Source organism: Nomascus leucogenys, chromosome 12, assembly GCF_006542625.1.
Source record: "Nomascus leucogenys isolate Asia chromosome 12, Asia_NLE_v1, whole genome shotgun sequence".
NCBI lineage: Eukaryota > Metazoa > Chordata > Mammalia > Primates > Hylobatidae > Nomascus > Nomascus leucogenys.
In genome coordinates, this window is record NC_044392.1 from 102730383 (window position 1) to 102749555 (window position 19173).

A 19173-nucleotide genomic window follows, 5' to 3' on the forward strand; every position below is an offset into this window, starting at 1 on the left:
CTCTTGCCCTAAAGGAGCCCCACGCCCCTGAATTGATCAGTCACTTCCGCCTCCACCTTTCCAGCTCCACCTATGGAAGCGGAAGTACTTTACTCTTGGGTCCTCCCACCTGTAGGGGGCTCTCCGAGGCTTCTAGTGCCACGAAGGCCTCCTGCCTGGGTTGTCCTTATGGCGCCTGTGAGTTTAGTCCTAGAAGAGATATTTGTATTTTAACTTTTCCATCTAACAAACAGTAGCACAGGCATCTTAGTCTGGACAACAACGTACAGGCTGAACTCCTGGCCAGTTCCCTCATTATCAAACCCTGACTCAGTAGCAGGCGCGAGTCAGGCAGTGTGGGGACAGCCCCGAGTTGCCGAAAGTCCCCGGCCCGCTTTCCTCCTGTGAAGACATAGCTGCGGGTGGCTGTGCTGGTGGCGTTCAAGATGTCGACCAAGAATTTCCGAGTCAGTGACGGGGACTGGATTTGCCCTGACAAAAAGTGAGTTCAAGAAGGGTCCTGAATTGGGACGGAGTTTGTTAGTGGAAGCTTTCCCAGGTCCGTTCGGCATTTTCCTTTTTTATGATTTTCTGTGCCTTAAGACGGGTTGAGGCGGCGAACCGCCAGTTCCCGGGCGGGAAGAAGGCTCCCAATCTCCTCACGAGAGAGGTCTTTCTGGGAGCCTTTGTTCTAGATAGGTCTTCAGCGTTTCCTCGACATTCCCTCTCCAAGGTAGCCTCTGTTTTTAGAGTGCGAGATGGCCTACCTTTTTGCCCCCACACCCCACCCCCGCCCCGGCCAGGTTTCAGCGATAGGAAATCTCTCCGGTCAGGCCAGCTCGGTGTTGGATCTCCCCCACGTGACTTTTCCCTGCAGAACTTTATTCTTGTTTACGGAAAATACTGCTTTCTCGCACTCGTCCTTTGGCCTCTTACAGTTCACCTTGTTTTGTATTTTCACTCAAACTTTTCCTCTATACTATTTTTCCCTTTTCCCCAAGCTCTACCCTCTTTGGTTTGGGAAATTCTGACATTTTCTTTGTGGATCATTTCTCCACAAGAATTGGACTTTTCGCCTCCTTAGAGCCGAAAAGGAGGGAAGAGGCCTGTGTTTTTGCCTACTCAGCCCTGAAGATGCTTGCAGCAGAGAAGCACGTGTGTTAGTGGCTCTGCTTTTTGACGTTGTTGCCAAAGCCAGTGTACTCTACTAAATTGTTAATCAGACTTTTTTTGAAGGGTACACAAATAGGTGTATCTATTAGGAAATAACATGGAAAATAATGTAATGTACAACTCATGTTCACATAAAAGCCTTTTGTTTATTGTACCTAAGTTAGCCACAAATAAAGAGATTTTGATTGTAAAGAGCAAAAACTTTGAAACAAACCTGGGTTTAGTTGAAATTCTATTATTTAACTGGTAAAAAAGGAATAGAATTGCTTTTTTATGAAAACATGAAATAACATGGATAGGGTGTGTAAACAATGACGTGTAGCAAATTCTAATTGGTAGCTATTGACAGTAATTTGATATTAAGATGATGTGAAGGAGTAGTTCAAGCCTAACAAATGATACTGAATAGAACCAAGTTATATGTTATGGATAGTATTGCTCTGAGTGGTAAGACATTATTGAAAACGTTCAAAAGATTTAGAACAACAACTTCTGACTTTGTTGTTACCGGTAAAATAATGTGCTTTTGTCAGTGACTTTAATGACAGCACACCCAGAAGTAGGACTCTCAAGGAGAGTGCATTTCAACTCATTTACAAATATATGAATAGAATGTTGCTTGTACAATATGTTTAAATGCAGAATAAACTTTCAGACTATATTTTCCATGCTTAATGGAGTTAAAAGGAATATTTTTAGGGGAAAAACTTAGTCTAAATATTTAGAGTGTTTCACTTTAGTGTCATCCCATACTTCACATCTGTATTGTATTCTAGTATAATGCCTTAAAAATCAGCTTTTTAAAGTTTAAGCATTCCATGTCATTCAGAGCATTTAACATACTTTTACCAATATACACGTGCACTTCTAAGATCGTATGAGTGAACCAGTAATTATTAAGGTTTGAGTTTGTTGAGTATAAGCGTAAAGTCATACTGTACTACATGTGTTGAGATTATTGGTTTTGGTGGTTGTGTCATTTTTTTCAGCTAAGTCTCAGAGGTTTGAGAAATGCCCTGTAAAACTGAGTTTTCTTACAATTATTGAACCTTTTTGTATTTTTAGTCAGTACAACCTATCGTATTTGGTTCCTTACCATCCTACCTACTACCTGTAAAAAGATAATTTCATTAAGATCCATGAAGCCCTCCTTGATTTATAAGTTTTTTTCCTCATTGGTCCACCCCTAGGGTTTAAAACTCCCTGGTAGCTTGTAAGTAATTACTGAAGTGGAGTTAACGCTCACTTTCAACTTTGTAAAGAGATTATAACTAATGATAAGTGCTAATGTGAGGACTTGAGGCAGAGATCCTAAGTAACTTAACCAAGATCACATAACTGGTAAATGGAAGATTGGGATATCTTACTCTGAATTTGTGACTCCGATCTAGTATTTTTTCCCCCAGTAAATTGTGAGGTGTTTTTTGTTGGTAACATTGACATTAACATGACTAAGATGGATTAGAAGTTATGAATTCCAGATATGTAGTGAGGACAAGTTAAAATGTAAAATTTTACAAATTTAAATTTTTATAAATGCTTTTTATTCTGTTTTCAGATGTGGAAATGTAAACTTTGCTAGAAGAACCAGCTGTAATCGATGTGGTCGGGGTAAGTATTTAAAGAAGATTTTATTTATACTATATATGTATCATTTGTTTATTTCTCCAGGTTCATATTGCATGATTTTTCTGTTTTCAGAGAAAACAACTGAGGCCAAGATGATGAAAGCTGGGGGCACTGAAATAGGAAAGACACTTGCAGAAAAGAGCCGAGGCCTATTTAGTGCTAATGACTGGCAATGTAAAACGTATGTTTTTTAAATTATTGTCTGCTCTTTCTTCCAAAATAATAGATCTGGCCACTGCTTGTTTATATTACAGCTCTTATTAGTCACATTGACAAGCCAGGGTAACCTTTTAAATCCAAGGTATCGTTATTCAGTCTCATCTTTAAGTATAGTATAAAGAAGTTTTAAATTATTCTTTGCATTTTTTAATGGTAATAGTTGTCACTATGATTATGTATACCAGTTTACAAATACTTATGGTAAGCTTAAAACCAATTGGTTTTAATTGAGGGGTGGTGGTACTTAAAAGTACTAAGGCCTATTTCTTCCTTTATTGAAAAATCCCTGCAATTTTTAGACTGTATAGTTACTGTGAAATACACCACAAAACTCATTTTGCCTATTTAGAAAATAATGTTAGATTCATAAGTTGTGTGCCATAAGTAATTATGTCTAATTATAGGTAGGTTTCTTAATTATTTTTATTTTCAGGCTTAGATTTAATTCTTTATTGACTTTTCCAACTTCCATCTTTTCCCTATGCAGATGAATCCTGTGTGTATGAAAGAGAACTAAATCAAAAAAGTATTAAATAAATTTCTCTTTTTGTTTGTTTGTATTTTTTGTTTGGTGTTTTTTGTTTTTGGGACGAGGTCCCACTCAGTCACGCAGGCTGGAGTGCATTGGGGCGATCTCAGTTCACTGTAACCTCTACCTCCCAGGCTCAAGCAATCCTCTCACCTCAGCCTCCTTAGTAGCTGGGACCACAGGCCCACGCCACCATGCCTGGCTCTTTTTTTTATATGTTTGGTAGAGACAAGGTTTTACCATGTTGCCGAGGATGGCCTCGAACTCCTGAGCTCAAGCATTCTGCCTGCCTTGGCCTCCCAAAGTGCTAGGATTACAGGCGAGGCATGAGCCACTATTCCCGACCCTAAAGTCCTAAATAAATTTCTGATCCTCTGGATTATAAATTTGTGTTGGAAAAGTTTCCAGCAACAGATTTGGTATGCTTTGGAATTCAGTGCTTGAACTGATAACTCAAAAAAATAAATTAACATTATTTATAGGGTATAACCATACTCTTTAAGGTGTATTCAGAGACTGAGAAATTAGTGGAGCCTTTAATTTAAAGTTATATGTTTTCATAAGGCATCAGAATTTCTATACAAGTTCAGTATCACTTACCTGAAATGTTTGTGGGTTCAGCATCCCTAATCTGAAAATCTGAAATGCTCCAGTGAGCATTTCTGTTGAATGTCGTGTCCTCTCTCAAAAAGTTTTAGATTTTGGAACGTTTTGGATTTTGGATTTGTGGATTACTGATACTCGACCTGTGGTTATAATTTGTCATTTACTTCTCAAAATGACAGAGGCACTCTTCATACTATATAAATTTTGCTTCTCTGCTTAAATGGTTCAGTCTGTTGTTGGAACCCACATTTACTCATCAGACCATTGTACATTTTCTTTGTTTACATTACCACTTAATAAACATTTCTTTGACAGTGGTTTCATCTTAGTTTTTATTTTAAAATTCTAAAATATCTAAAAATTTGATATTCATCTATATTATAGCCTACTAATTTGGTATTTTTCACTTCTAAAGTTGCAGCAATGTGAATTGGGCCAGAAGATCAGAGTGTAATATGTGTAATACTCCAAAGTATGCTAAATTAGAAGAAAGAACAGGTATGATAAAACCACATTGTAACTAAATGATTTTTTTTAAGCACTAAATATTGAAACAATAATTGTATCATCTTCTACTAAGAGCCACAGTAAGTGAGGATTCTGTTTATTCTGCCCTGAATGTTTCTTACTGGGATTTTCCCCCCCCATACACACATACAAATCTTTTGTTTCTCACAATTTATAAAATAACAGTGTTAGGGACCTTTATCCTAACAAGGAGGGACATAAGAATACTTTTAGAAATATTCTCCTCCTCTCCCTTTCACTTGTTTGCGTGTTTGTTACTAGTGATGATATAATAATATCATTTTTAAATTCTTTTGATAGCCTGCTGTGACTTAAAGGGCAAAGCCACACCATTTAAAGTGTTCTTCTAAAGCTTTGGCAATAATTCTGAAACTTAGCTATGTGCTAGATCATCTGAAAAACTTTTTAAAATACAGATTGCAAAGTGCAGAACTGTTAAAGTTATTTGGCAGTAGGTTTCCAAAATCTGCAGGTTTTTTGGATGGTGTTTGATAATCATTGGCCTAAATAATAGTCGATCACTGGCTTTGTGTGTTGTTACTGGTGAAATGAAGATGTTTACCTAATAGCATATAGTTTTTCCATTATCGCCAATTAGCCCAACCACATTATCTGTTTACTTAAAATCTGATTTTGTTGTTCAACTGCTTATATGTTACATGATCAAAGGATTCCTTCTATATCTAGTCACTCTGTCAGCCTTAGGCTTGGTGAACTGCCTCCCTGTTTTCTTTGTCTCTCTAACTTTAGGCCATTTTCTTTGTCTGTTTAGTTTCTAGGGATCAGAGGGCCACTGTTGAATCTTTTTGACCTAGCTCTCCCAGACTTCAGCAGAAATTCTACTTTTATTCCCCCCACCCCTTTTTTAAAAATTATATTCTCATATGTGAGAACATTATAATGTCCTTGATCCCTCCCACTCCCCGGCCCAACTGCCATTTTCAACCCTCAAATCCTACCTTATTCTTAGGAAGTGATTTTGCCTTTCCACTGATTGGGTAAGTTAAGGCCTTCTGACAAGGATCTCGTTTTTTTCTTCCTCAGCTAAGGTATGCACCACACCTCCTCCACCCCCCCCCACCCCCCTCCGTTTGATTGATTGTTTATTCTGTCTCCTTTGCAGGTTTCTCTTCTTTTGGCCACTTATGTTGGGATTCTTCGCAGCCATCCCCGGCCCTCTTTCTTTCCTCTATTTTCTTGGTGTTGTCTTCTAAGCCCAAAGCTTAAATAACTTTGCCGTGATACTCAAGTTTATGTCTCCAGCTCAGACTTCTTTGACCCATATATCCAGCTGCCTATTCAACATTGCCATGCAAATGTCAAACTCATTATATTCAAACTGAATTTGTGATTTTACCCCTGGGACCTGACCCTCTTCCAATGATCTCTTTCTCATGATTAGTACCACTCACCATACATTTATTACATAAGCTGGAAATCTGGATGTCCTTCTTAGCCTAAATAGCTCTTTCTTGATATCTCCCATACCCCAAAAATTCTTTTCCATTACCACCCTAGGCAAAGATATTACTATGTTTTGTGGAAAAATAGCCACCTAGCTGGTTTCTACATATTTTTATTTCCAAATTTAAAACCCTTTTTTAAAAAACCCATTTTGATTGCTTTTAGGATAAAGTCTAAAATCTTTTTAACAGTTTCAAAACTTAAAAAAACTTTTGACCTATTTCCTGACTCCTTTATAGTTTCATTATCACAGGAACTATAGTTTAACAGAGAAGTAAGCAAATTTTATATTGATAGCTTCTCACTTTTCTTATTGTCATTTTTCAGTCATTGTGGTGTCTTGAACGTTTCTCACTTTCCTTGCTACAAGTATTTGTCTTTGCTGGTAACAGTTGAAGGTGTGAAATAACTTACTCTGTTGCTTTCCACTTTCTTTTGGCTATTTATAATAAAGCAGTGCAGAGTTCAGGGAGCATTTCCTAAGCATGAGACAGGATATGAATTAAAGAGAATGTGATTCACTACCTCTGAAAGATTGCAGGCTTATCCTGCATAATTCCATCAAATTTTTCAGTAATTTACTTCTTCTGTTTCAGGATTTAGGATTATTTTTGTTTTTGTCAGCTTTTTAAAAAAAAAAAAAAAACCATTAAAGATAATGGCATAAAAACAAACAGTACATTGTGATTTTTATTCTTTTGGATTCTTTCCTTAGAATAAGTTCTCAGGAGTTGAATTAATTGTTCAGAGTGTAGAATCACAGTTTTCCGGTTAGTGTCTTAGTTCTTCCTTTGAAGTACATGTTATATTCATCCCCCTTTCCCGCTTTTTTTCCGTTGTGACAATCTTGATCCAAACATTCATTTTAAACCTGTGTTTGATTCTTTCCTAGCCCTTGTTCAGCTTTTTACATTATACTGTGAGACAAATTTTAAAATATATTCATTGTAAGACTTACTAAAATCTACGGAAATTCTTGGTTGCTTTCTAAAGCTTTCCATAGAAATTCAAATTCGTTAGATGATTCCAGAATTGTGTTTTCTGTATTCATTCCTTGAAGACATTTATAGGCCACTGTGCAAGGTGCTGGGGATACCTAGGTGAGCAAAATAGTCTTACAGCACCAAAGATTAATGAAGTCCTCTTTAGGAAAGCTATGCTTAAGCTAAGAAGTGAAAGATGAGTTACCTGAGTAATGGATTAAACACTCTTCTGTTTGTGGAGAAGTAATTAGGAGAGGTGGCGGCAAGAATGGAAATAAAACCTATTTATACAGCATTATCTGAAGTGCTTTAAATTAGTAGAATGAAGGAAACATACATATCATTCCATTGATTCCAGTATCTCAGGTATTCAGTGAAAATGGTACGCTTCAGTTTTTTCACGATAGGGAGCTAGTGTATTTTCCATTTATACAGAGTTAATGAGCTAGATTTATGTTGTATGGGTTCATACAACATACCTTACTAATGTCTTTGTTGTCAACAGACTATTTTGCTGCCTCTTAAAATAATTTTATTTACATACTTTTGAAAAATTAACTACATGAGTTATAGTTCACTTTCTAATTTTACTATATTTTTGAGCTTTCCATATTTGTCATATTACTTTTCAGTTTTTTCCTATGTAAATTATTTCCCATTTAGATCCCATGTATGTTTAAAAATATTTTTATTAACTTCCTAGTATTTTGAAGTTTTCACTAGTACAAAGTATAATGAAGAAAAGATGTTATATTAGTGTGGGTTTTTTTCAGAAAGTGAAATTTTAAAAATATTTTTTAAATACGATAGGCAAATTTTAAGTTACAAGTCCTAATTTTTATAAAATATTTTTATTATAAATCTATTTAATATTTTGCTGATGAATGAAGTCCCTAAGTCTGGAAATCACTGGACTTATGTACTGATACTGCTGTGGAGTATGTGACCAGTTAGATTGTATTACTCTTGATCAACACATACTTCTTTAATTTTCAACAGGAGACTTTTTCAAAATATGTCAGCTCACTTTTCCTAAAACTTTCTTTAATTCCAGTCTCTCCTTTAAGCTTATGTCAGAGACCTGCCAATTGAATTGTATACATTGGTTGTGACATGAGAGAATAGTGGTTTGCTAATCTCAACTACTTTTTAATAGAATCATTTAATTTCAAAATTTACTGGGTACTTCAGAGAACCTGTGTGACTTTTACCTATGTGTTAAAACCAATTAAGCCAGGGCCAAAGAATGGCTTTTATTGTGTTATTGTGTTTGTGTAATTAGGAATTTTCCAAGCTCTAATAAGGCCCGCTACATTTTAAAGTAGCAAAATTTCAGTGTATCAGAAGATTCCAGACTATTCTCAGCTGGTAAACAGTGGAATTTAATGCTCAGTTGTTACTGAGCCCACTTTTCCCAGAAGAATTATGATAAACTGTAGAGGAAAGTCCTTTAAAACTTGGTTATAGCAGAAGTTTGAGATGTTTTCCACCAGTACTTTCTATGAATTAAGTAAGTCATGGAGGACAATTTGGAATTGAAAAGAGCTAGAAGTATAGCCATATATGACGTTCCAACTAAGTTCTCTGTATTTTCTGTGGTGATTTCTAATATGGTTTCTTAAAGACTAGTAATTAGATGGGTAGGCAGGTGGTGTTGGTTAGATGTTTTTTGTCTGGAGATTTGGGCATGATGTGTTTATTATTTAAATCAATTGTCATAGGGTAACAATTTGTGCCCTCTTTTTTAAGGATATGGTGGTGGTTTTAATGAAAGAGAAAATGTTGAATATATAGAAAGAGAAGAATCTGATGGTGAATATGATGAGGTAAGCTATATATTGGTGTTCAGGTTGAATATAAATTAGAAAAACAAAAAATTCTTAAATGCAAAGGAAAACAAACATTTTATTTTTTTAAGTGCAGTTTGAGTCTTCAGCAACTGATCATTTTCAGGAAATCATAAATATCTAAAAATAATTTTTTAGAAAATGCATTAAGTTTAATGCATTATCAACTGACAAGTATTTTGAAATTGTTTTTCTCTAGTTTGGACGTAAAAAGAAAAAATACAGAGGGAAAGCAGTTGGTCCTGCATCTATATTAAAGGAAGTTGAAGATAAAGAATCAGAGGGAGAAGAAGAGGATGAGGATGAAGATCTTTCTAAATATAAATTAGATGAGGTGAACAATTTTCTTGTCCTATTTCCCTTTTGTCTTATTTGAGTTATACCATAACATGAATGCTTTTGACAGCCTCAGACACTTGGCGAAAATATATTCTGTGTTTTCATTTGTTCTCACAAAGGTTTTGGATTTCCACTCTGCCAAGTACTACTGTTCTGGAGATACAGTAGTGACCGAAACAGAACCACTTTTCTCTTATTCAGTTCTAGAGGAGGAAAGATATAAATAGATAATTTTGATAGCAATAACGTTATGAAGATACGTGATGTGATAACAGTTTAAAAGCAACTTTGGTTTTTGCTGATGGATAATGTCTAAGGAGGTGAAGTTTGAGCTGAAACTTGAATGATAGGAAGGAGCCAGCAATAAGAGCTGAGGTGAGAGCACATTTAGGCAGAGAACAGCAAATACAGATTCCCTAAATAGGAGATAAGCCAGCAGCCTTCAGAAATACCGTACATAGGCCAGTATAGTTAGAGCAGAGGGGAGAATGAGATAAGGGGGACAGCACACATTTCAGGTCCAGTGGTACTTGTTCTGTCAGGCCAGAGTGTAAGTTTTATGCCATGTTAAGGGTACCTTAGAGCCTGATCATAAGAGGTCTTGGAATGCAACTAAAGAAATAATAAGCCAGTTTTAAAGTTTTTAAGAAAAAAGTGAGATGTATTTATCTGTCCTGTGTTTCAGAGTGATGACTGTCAGTATATTGAGATATTAGAGAGGCAGAATGGATCTTCAGATTTGAGGAGAGCAGCTAAGAGGTTACTATAATATGCTAGAGAATAAGGAACAAAGTTTCTAACTAAGACTAAGAATGGTGGATTCAATGACTTTTAAGGAGGTGGACTTGAAAATTCTTGGGTGATGCATATGTGTGACAGAAAAAGTGTGTATGGCCTCCAGCTTTATGTCTGTGCAATACCTGAGACAAAGTTGTCAAGTCTCTTTATTTGAGATGAGTTTAGTAGGTGAATTTTAGAATTCAGAATGAATTTGCTGAGATACCTGTGATATATGCATATGGAGGTGCTCAGTACACTTAACTATTTTATCTTTCCCGGTAGGTAACACTAATATCTAAATGTCTAATTATAATTGAATTTTTGTTAGGATGAGGATGAAGATGATGCTGATCTCTCAAAATATAATCTTGATGCCAGTGAAGAAGAAGATAGTAATAAAAAGAAATCTAATAGACGAAGTCGCTCAAAGTCTCGATCTTCACATTCACGATCTTCATCACGCTCATCCTCCCCCTCAAGTTCAAGGTCTAGGTCCAGGTAAACGGGTACAGGTCAAGGGTAACACCAGTCAAAATGTCAGTATCTAACTTTTTTATTTATAAATTTTGTTTTTCTTGACGAAATAAACTTTCCTTTTTATTTTAAAAATTTAATTCAAATCAACTTTTAAAATAATTTTTCAGCTTAGTACCATACAGTTGTTGTCCAGTATTTTTAGAAAAGTAAAGTCTTAGCATGAAACTTCCTTAACCTATTTTAGCCTCATGCAGACTTAAAAACCGAATTAAATTTTTATATACACTTATATTTAATTAATCTAAAGAGATAGCTTACATTTAGATATTAAGTAAAAGGAAGATCTGTATTTTCGTTCAAGATGTTAAAGGCTAGCACAGAAATTTTCTAGGCATTAGTTAAATCATTGCTTATTACATAATGTTTTAATAGTTTGCTTTGATATCAGTATTCTGAATAAAGGAGCAAATTCAGCCATATTAGTTCTGTTGACTTCATGCTCATAATTTTGAGAAGTCCAGGAGTAAACTAAAACTCATTTGGTGTACTTGAATATTCTTTGTTTGTTGGTGTAAAATACGTAATCTCTGATTTTATAGTTAACAATAAAAATAAAATTTTAGGTGAGTGAAAGCAGTGATTTAAATTTAACAGTGTCCTCTTGAAAAACCTTAATCACAGTTAAGTGATGGCATGGGCAATGAATTTTAATCATATTTAGGAATAAAATACTAGCTATTAGTGTATAACAGTTAGATATATGTTAATTGAGCACTACAAAGCCTGAAAGCTTAACAAAGTGGGGTTATAACTAGTAAGTTTTTGGTAAAAATATAGTGATCTTTTTCTACAGGTCATTATTATAAGGGACAAATTATAGTTGTAAATTAGATTAATGAATTTTGTGAGTTTTTAAATCTGTGAACCATGTCTCCCCTTGTGTCATATCTTCCAGTAATATAGTTACCTAACAATGATAGAATTATACATTTTCCCTTTAATTCTCTAAGCATTGAGTAAACAGAAAAATATAGGGATGAAATACATACATGCCCACATTCAAAACTTTGTACTAACTAGAAACAAAAATAGAAGGGGATTTATAAAGCAAAATGATGGAGACATTTTAGAGAAATTAAGTATAAACTGCAACATTCTGTTTTCTTGGATGTATTCTGGGTAGCTTCTAGTTACTTGTAAACAGAAAGTATTCATTGTTTTTGTAATAAAGTGATAATGTTTTATTTTATAGTTGAGTGGTTTTAGGGTAATTTAATCACTTGGAAAGTGATTTTTTAAAATTACCTTTTGTTACTAAATCTTATTTAAAATACTGTGTTTTGAAAGTATGTATCTTGTATAGTTATCTTTTTATATGAAAATGAACTCTAATACATATCTTTCTTTCAGTGTTCATATCACAAAGCTCAATTAAGTGGTCCTGGAAAAAAAAATCCTTCCATGTTGTTCCAGGTCCCGTTCAAGAAGTTCTTCCAGTTCGCAGTCAAGATCTCGTTCCAGTTCCAGAGAACGTTCGAGATCTCGTGGGTCGAAATCAAGGTGAATGAGGTAGCATCTCTCTGTAAAGCAGAGAGAAAAATATTTAAAGGCTGCAGAAGGTGTTGCTGCTTTTTTTCCCCTTATTTTGCTTCTACTTGTCAATTTTATTTTAGCATTAGAAAACTAATGCACTTGCCTCAGCTTAATTTTCTCACCATGAAATGTTTCCATTGCCAGCAGTGTGCCAAGACATTCCCATGATTGAAATCAGGTGGCTATTTTGCAATATGCAGCGTTTATTATTTTGGCACTAAGATGTGATGAAGTAGGAAGATGAAGCCAAGTCTTATTGACACATCTCTAGTATATTAAGATTATATATGGCCAGGCACAGTGATTCATGCCTGTAATCCCAGCACTTTGGGAAGCTGAGGTGGGAGGATCACTTGAGGCCAGGAGTTCAAGGTTGTAGTGAACCTTGATCACAGCACTGTAATCCAGCCTGGGTGACAGAGGAGTGTCTCAAAAAAAAAAAAAAAAAAAAAAAAAAAAAAAAAATTAATAGTAGTTCAAATAAAATTACATACGTAAAAGAAAAATTTTCTTCATTATTAAAAGGAAGAAAAATAACCCTGCCTCAAAACAGGTCCTGTTTTGCACGGCAGTTGTTTCAATATTTTCAGAAACAAATTTGCCATTTATATCAGATAAAGTTACTAGAGAGTACTGTATACACATTTTCCTTTCTAATTTTACACACAGTATTATTTATAGAGCACAAAACACTCAAAACAATCAGGAAGTATAGTTGGTTAGTTGAGATAGAATGTGGTCCTAAGTAGTAGACAGTGTTGTAAACTTTCAGGTTGCATGTAGTCACATCTATAGAGGGAAACATAATTTGAAAGATGCTCTTTAAGGAAATTTTTCTGTATGTAGTCAAAATATGCTCTCTTTGTTTTTAAGTTAATTTATGATTACCTACTAAAGGCATCTAAAAAATAAGAAAATGAAATTCCGTATTTGTGGAAATTCATATTGAAGTCTAACCGTGGCTCTTTTGGTAAAAGTATTTGCTGCTTTGAATCAAATTTAGCATTAAAGGGCTGCCACAGTGTAATCATGTTAAGGAGAAAAGAATGATGTGCACACTTGCATTATAAGCCAATGAGAAATAGATAACAAGACCAGGCTCAGTGGCTCACGCCTATAATGCCAATACCTTGGGAGGCCAAGGTGGGAGGACTGCTTGAGCCCAGGAGTTCAAGACGAGTCTGGGCAACATAGTGAGATCTCGTCTACTAAAAATAAAAAAACAGCCAGGCGTGGTGGTGTGTTCCTGTAGGCTGAGGTGGAAGGATCACTGGAGCCCTGGAGATTAAGGGTACAGTGAGCCATGCTTATGCTACTGCACCACAGCCTGGGGAACAGGGCAAGACCCTGTCTCAAAAAAAAAAAAAGAAGTAGAGAGCAAATTATTTGTTATTGTTACCATTATTTAGTAACAATATTTAAGCGCTTTATGGGTAAAAATCCTTAAGTTCTGGTATTCCCTTTGGGAACCATTATAATTAAGGTTTACAGAACAGCCTTCATATTCTTCCCAAACATTTTTTCATTGCTTGTAACTTTCCAAAGAATTCTCCTTTTGGGCTTTCTGGTTTTATTTTAAGCCCAAAGGTGAATTTTTTGGGAAGTTTGAGCTAAATTCCTTCAACCAAAATATACAAGTGAAGAAAAAAAAATTGTATTTAAACATTGCACATTTACTTCTACCTGAAGCATGTGAATGTCAACACTTCATATTTCATAAGTAGTGGGTTTTCATAAAAATAAATATTGTAAATATAAATCATCTTAAAGTTACTTTTTATTTCTTCTTGAATATTTAGCAGTTTAGTACAGTTACTAGTCTTTTGTTGCTGTGCCATATACCTGGTTTTTCCGTAACAGTTTAATGAGTTGAATAATTCCACATGGAATTATGTTTATTTTCTTCAGGAAGTGGTATATAAGATACATATTTTATCCTCAAATGGAAGGATGTAGTTTCTAAACATAAAGTCCTATTAATGCAGTTACCTGCTGATTTTATAATACTATAATATTTGTGTATAGTTGGGAAAGCCTTAAGAAAAGTTTTAAATTCTATTTTGATATAGTAAGCAGGGTTTTATTTATACATGATAGAATTTTAAAGAGACAAAATTAAAATAATGTTTAAGTAGAATGTTTTCATGGTTGATCCAGAAGTCTTCTGTTGAATAAGCAGTAAGTATTCTTCCTTATAAAATTTTCATAGTTGTTATGAATCCTGTTTATTTTTGGAGCTATCTGATAACTAAATAATCTTCCTTATTTCTTCTTTTAATGAAATGTTTGATTTGTTTCTCAATCAATGAAGATCCAGCTCCAGGTCCCACAGGGGCTCTTCTTCCCCACGAAAAAGATCTTATTCAAGTTCATCATCTTCTCCTGAGAGGAACAGAAAGAGAAGTCGTTCTAGATCTTCTTCATCTGGTGATCGCAAAAAAAGACGAACAAGATCACGGTCACCCGAAAGGTTTGGGTTTCTGTAGAAATAAGAATGGGTGTTCTTAAGTGTGTTTAATAGATAAAGTAAACTTTCCTAGTCAAGGGTTAGATTTTTATTATCTCTTGTGTTCCAACTTTCTACTTTTCAACTTTGAACTTCAAAAAAACATTACTTTGTTTATCCTTCGTACTTTGATCAGGTTGTTTAGAATTGTAGATCAAACCATTCTTTGATCATTTTATTGTTTAAATTTTTATTTCCATTTATAATTTTTATAGCCAACTCTCGGTTATTTCTGTCTTTTGAGATTGCAATTCAGAAGCTATATGTCGAAGTAATTTATGAGTTGACTTTTATACTTAGGCTTCTTTAAATACTAATAGTCAAGAATTCTAGAGCATCTAATAAAAAATTAACTTTCAGATCATTGGGAATCTGTCCTCATTTAAATATGTGTAAATGCATTTCCACAGCAAATTGCTTCATGCCCTTTGTCTATGAGGAAATTATTCCTTGTAGCTAATACATTTTTCGTTTTGCAGTCCAAATCTTTTTTGAGAAAGGCCTATATTAGGTTACTTTCTTTGTACTGACACTTTTAATATTGGAAGAGTGCAACTGTCATCTGTCAGCCTTTTCTGCAACAGGCTAATTACTCAGTTTCATTAATTTTATCTTTGTTCTCAATTATATAGTCATTTTAATGGCTTTATTTGTAGTCTTTGCAAATTTTTCATATTTTATTAGCTTGTGAAAATAAAGATTATGTAAAGTCTATTAATTGCTGGGTTCAGTGGTAGGATTATCTCATGATTCCTACTTGTACAGAATGATTAGTTTTGCTTCTTCACATTTTGGAGTTTAGATGTTAAGATTACACACAGTCTTGTTTCTCTGCATTTGTTTCTTTGTAAAAAAATTACTCTGTTTTGAGTGGAATTCATTCTGTTGCTTTCTTACCACTTCTGCAAATTTTTATCTTAGCCACATATAATCCCCCTAGTTTGTTGTCATCTAAACTTAATGAACATGTTCTCTATTCCATAAGCCAGGTGATTGGTGAAAACACTAAACAACCCTGAGCCCAGGGCCAACCCCTACGGAACACCACTACTTTACCCAGGTTGATATTGACTTATTCATACTAGCTGCATGAATATAACCCTATAGCAAATTGTACAATCATCTTGTGTGACCTAGATTTCCAAAACTTATTTATGAATATATTTTCTCATACACAGAAGCCTTGCTGTATCTTTTTTACATAATAGACTTCTTACACTTTCTACACCGTGTCACAGGGATTGGTTTAGTCACACTTCCATTACCAAGTTTATATGCTTTTGTTGTACATTTTCTGTAATTTTACACATTTTTGCAAGGCTTTTCTTTGATATCTTAAATAATTGAGAGGTGGCTATATTTCGAAATGAGATTCTTTTGAAATTGTAGAGAATTTTTTATTGTATTTATATGATAACTGGGCTCATATCCAAAGTCTAAACATCAGATAATTTTATGTGTGTAAGTTCCTATCTCAGTTTTTAATTTTTTTGCTAGCATCATGGTACTGAATTTTGTATACTTTCACAGTCTTAAGAATGAATGCTGAAATTTAGCTCTAGCTTACTAGAATGCCTGCTCTCTCCATTATGTCTTACAGACGCCACAGGTCATCTTCTGGATCATCCCATTCTGGTTCCCGTTCAAGTTCAAAAAAGAAATAATGTATTAAAATTTACATCTTAAAAAAATCCAGTACAGTGCATGAAGCATATTTTTAAAGAAGTTGGTGTCTTACTTGGTCAGAAGTGCTAAATCTGCTAGTAGAGGTGCATGCCTTTCATTGCTTTTCAAAACAATACAGCTGTGTTTATTTGTGAAGTTAAAAGTAAATAGCATTTTAAGCCATAATGTCCCAAAATAGATGCTCTGTCATTCATTATTTACAACCATTTGCTTCATTTAAAACCATTTCAGCTATAACAAAGTACTTTGCTTCCTAATTTAAACCCATTTTTGTCATTTCGAAATACATCCTGTCCATTGGCTAAGACAGGATTACCTAGGCTTGCCTGAACTTTGGGCATGGAGGCAAGACTGGAAACTAGTTGGAAACAACATACCTATGGAAAAGAAAGTCAGCCTGTTTATGCTCTTAACAGATGTCAGAGTGATTCTCACCAAAAAAAAGTTAAACTATGTTGTAAGCAGCCAACTGTAAATGTCTTTATTTTGAAATTCCCTATGCTAAGGGTGCCTTAAAATCATTGTGTCTCTTTTATCCAGCTTTACTTTTTTGCTCCACATTTAATGCAAAGGATCCTGTGACGTCTACAAGGAGAGAAGTGGGATATATTTTCCTTTCTGCCACATAATTTGGGGCAAAAAAGAAAGTCTTAAGAGTTTATCTCTTCTCTACTGATATGGTTGCTTGATAAAGACATCTCAAAATGTTTACCAATGTTTTAAGAAGCTTTGTGTGATATTCTTCCAAATCTAGTTACCAAATATAATATGGTAGAAAAGGCTAAATCATACTTAATGAGCAAATTGAAGTAAGCTTTTAAAGTATATTTCTCTTTTGGTGAAAGGCCAATGGAGACATTGTGAATTTAAGTGAATATTTGCCTCAAGATGTTAACTATAAACACACTGCATACAATTTTCTTCTGAATAACAAATGAATGCTTATCTCTGCATGATGTAAGCAAAAATCATTATTTTTCCTATTCATTTGAAATAAGTTATGGCTTAAAATGCTTTCGGAGTTTATTTCTCAAAATTAAAATCTGGTCACAATGAGCTTCAGTTTGTTTTCTGGTTTAAAAAATAAAAAGGTTTCTCTTAACAGTATTTCCAGTGACAATGCAAGGTAAGTATATCAAAGGAAATCAGCAATTGTGCTTCGGGGCTTTTTGTTATGGGATATTGATTTCTTGTTTTTTTTCCATAACATTGTCTGCTGCAATTTAAATAAAAGTTACGACATTTTAAGATATTTCGTAGACAAACCAAACAAAAATATATGTTTTTACTTTAAAGTGAATGTTTTTCTCTTCAGCTGATCTAAAAATGAAAGCAAAATATCTTATGTAGAAATATTTTGATAATATTTTTACAGTGAGCTTTCCCATGTTTTTATGTCTTAATTTTCTTTGCTGCATTTATGTAGGTTGCACAAGAACTTTTACTCACTTGTAATTGTGCCTCAGACTTTTTGAAAGTCTACCTTCTAAATTGCCCAGATGATCTAGATTCTACATGTTACCATTGGTTTATTCTTGTGCTTTCTGTATTTAAAACTTTGGCTGTACTAAGCAAATGCAAGGTTATAATTTAGCTAATAGTAGTTTACAGACAATTCTGATGATTATGATTTCATTTGGTTTAACTAAGCTGTACTAGTACATTTCATAAGGAAATGATACTGTAGACAAATGTAAATAAAGCCTGTGAGTCAAGCATCAAGTGGTGTTTGTTAGAAATAAACTAGAGATTTTTCAACTCTGATCTAATGTTCATTTTTAAACTAATTACAGTTTTCTGTTACCTTTGATTTGTTAATTGTTTACACTCTTTTTTCACCTACCTTTTATATACGAGTCCTTGGTATTTTAAATTCCAAAGCCATTATCACTGCAACCTCAGAATTTTTAATTTTAACCTTTGTTTTTCTTTTTAAATAGCTCCTAAATTAGTTGCACACTTCTTGCCAGAGCATTACATCCCTCATTCCATGTGGTAAAATACCATATCATAGTGTGCTTCCTGAATTACTCTTGAACTGTCACCTCATATAAAGCACTCAACTGTCCACTTAACAGCTAAGGTTTCTTAAGTTTCTATTTGGAGTCCTTTCATCTAAACAATATTGAATGATATCTGGTAATAAATGTCCAAGTTTAGAACTAGATCTAAATACAAAATCATCTCTAGGCACAATTACCAAGCTAAATTAGGTCTCTGAAACCATGTCATCGCCCCTTCTTGCTATCTTGTGTACATAGTCAGTGTTGTGGATGTTGGTAAGAAGGTAGGGAATTTCTGCACTTTGCCCCGTTTTTGACATAAGGGTTAAATGTTTTTAAATAGAAATACCCTCATGGCTTTCCTGACCTGGAAATGGTATTTCTATTTCTGGGGGAATTGAGTAGACAGGTTTAACTAAAAGACAGTTTTGTGTGTGTGTGTGTGTGTGTGTGTGTATGTGTGAGATTTGCAGGCATTATCTACTTCTCCCTATGATCTTGCGAGAGTATATACTCTTGCATATCTTCTGTTTTGCGAAAAGGAGGGTTAAAGCACAGGGAAATTAAAAACTTGCCCAAAGAAGCCACAAGAATAGCAAAGTAGGCATTCACCCCCAAACGTGATGGGAAATTTCAGTATTATGTGTAATAAAAGCCAAAACTCTTTGAGCAAATAAATGTGAAATTGTTAAGCCTAATGGTCAGATATTTTTTAGTCTGGTAATTTGCTAGAGAATATATAATTTCAGCCTATAGTTAGGGAGGTTAGACAAACACTATTTTGGATAACTTTAGATTTACAGAAAAGTTGCAAAGATTGTGCAGACAGTTC

The 19173-nt window shown here is 34.4% G+C and overlaps 1 protein-coding gene across 2 annotated transcripts; it reads left to right on the plus strand.

Annotated features, from left to right (window-relative positions):
* The first annotated feature begins 349 nt into the window (after window positions 1-349).
* ZRANB2 (zinc finger RANBP2-type containing 2) lies at window positions 350-18102 on the plus strand. Of its 2 annotated transcripts, XM_003260195.2 has the most exons (11): window positions 350-481; window positions 2711-2763; window positions 2854-2962; window positions 4551-4633; window positions 8860-8936; window positions 9157-9291; window positions 10405-10574; window positions 12027-12113; window positions 14458-14616; window positions 15638-15712; window positions 16253-18102. In XM_003260195.2, exons 1-10 carry the CDS (start codon window positions 426-428, stop codon window positions 15669-15671), a joined length of 963 nt encoding a protein of 320 aa, XP_003260243.1. In that variant the 5' UTR covers window positions 350-425; the 3' UTR covers window positions 15672-15712; window positions 16253-18102. The 2 variants fall into 2 exon arrangements, with proteins under 2 accessions (XP_003260243.1, XP_003260244.1); XM_003260196.2 differs by lacking the exon at window positions 15638-15712.
* The last annotated feature ends 1071 nt before the right edge of the window (window positions 18103-19173 follow it).

Coding starts and splice junctions, on each gene's coding strand:
- ZRANB2 (XM_003260196.2), top strand. CDS start 426: ATGTCGACCAAGAATTTCCGAGTCAGTGACGGGGACTGGATTTGCCCT. Junction 8,937..9,156: donor CTGATGGTGAATATGATGAG/GTAAGCTATATA, acceptor GTTTTTCTCTAG/TTTGGACGTAAAAAGAAAAA. Junction 12,114..14,457: donor TCTCGTGGGTCGAAATCAAG/GTGAATGAGGTA, acceptor CAATCAATGAAG/ATCCAGCTCCAGGTCCCACA.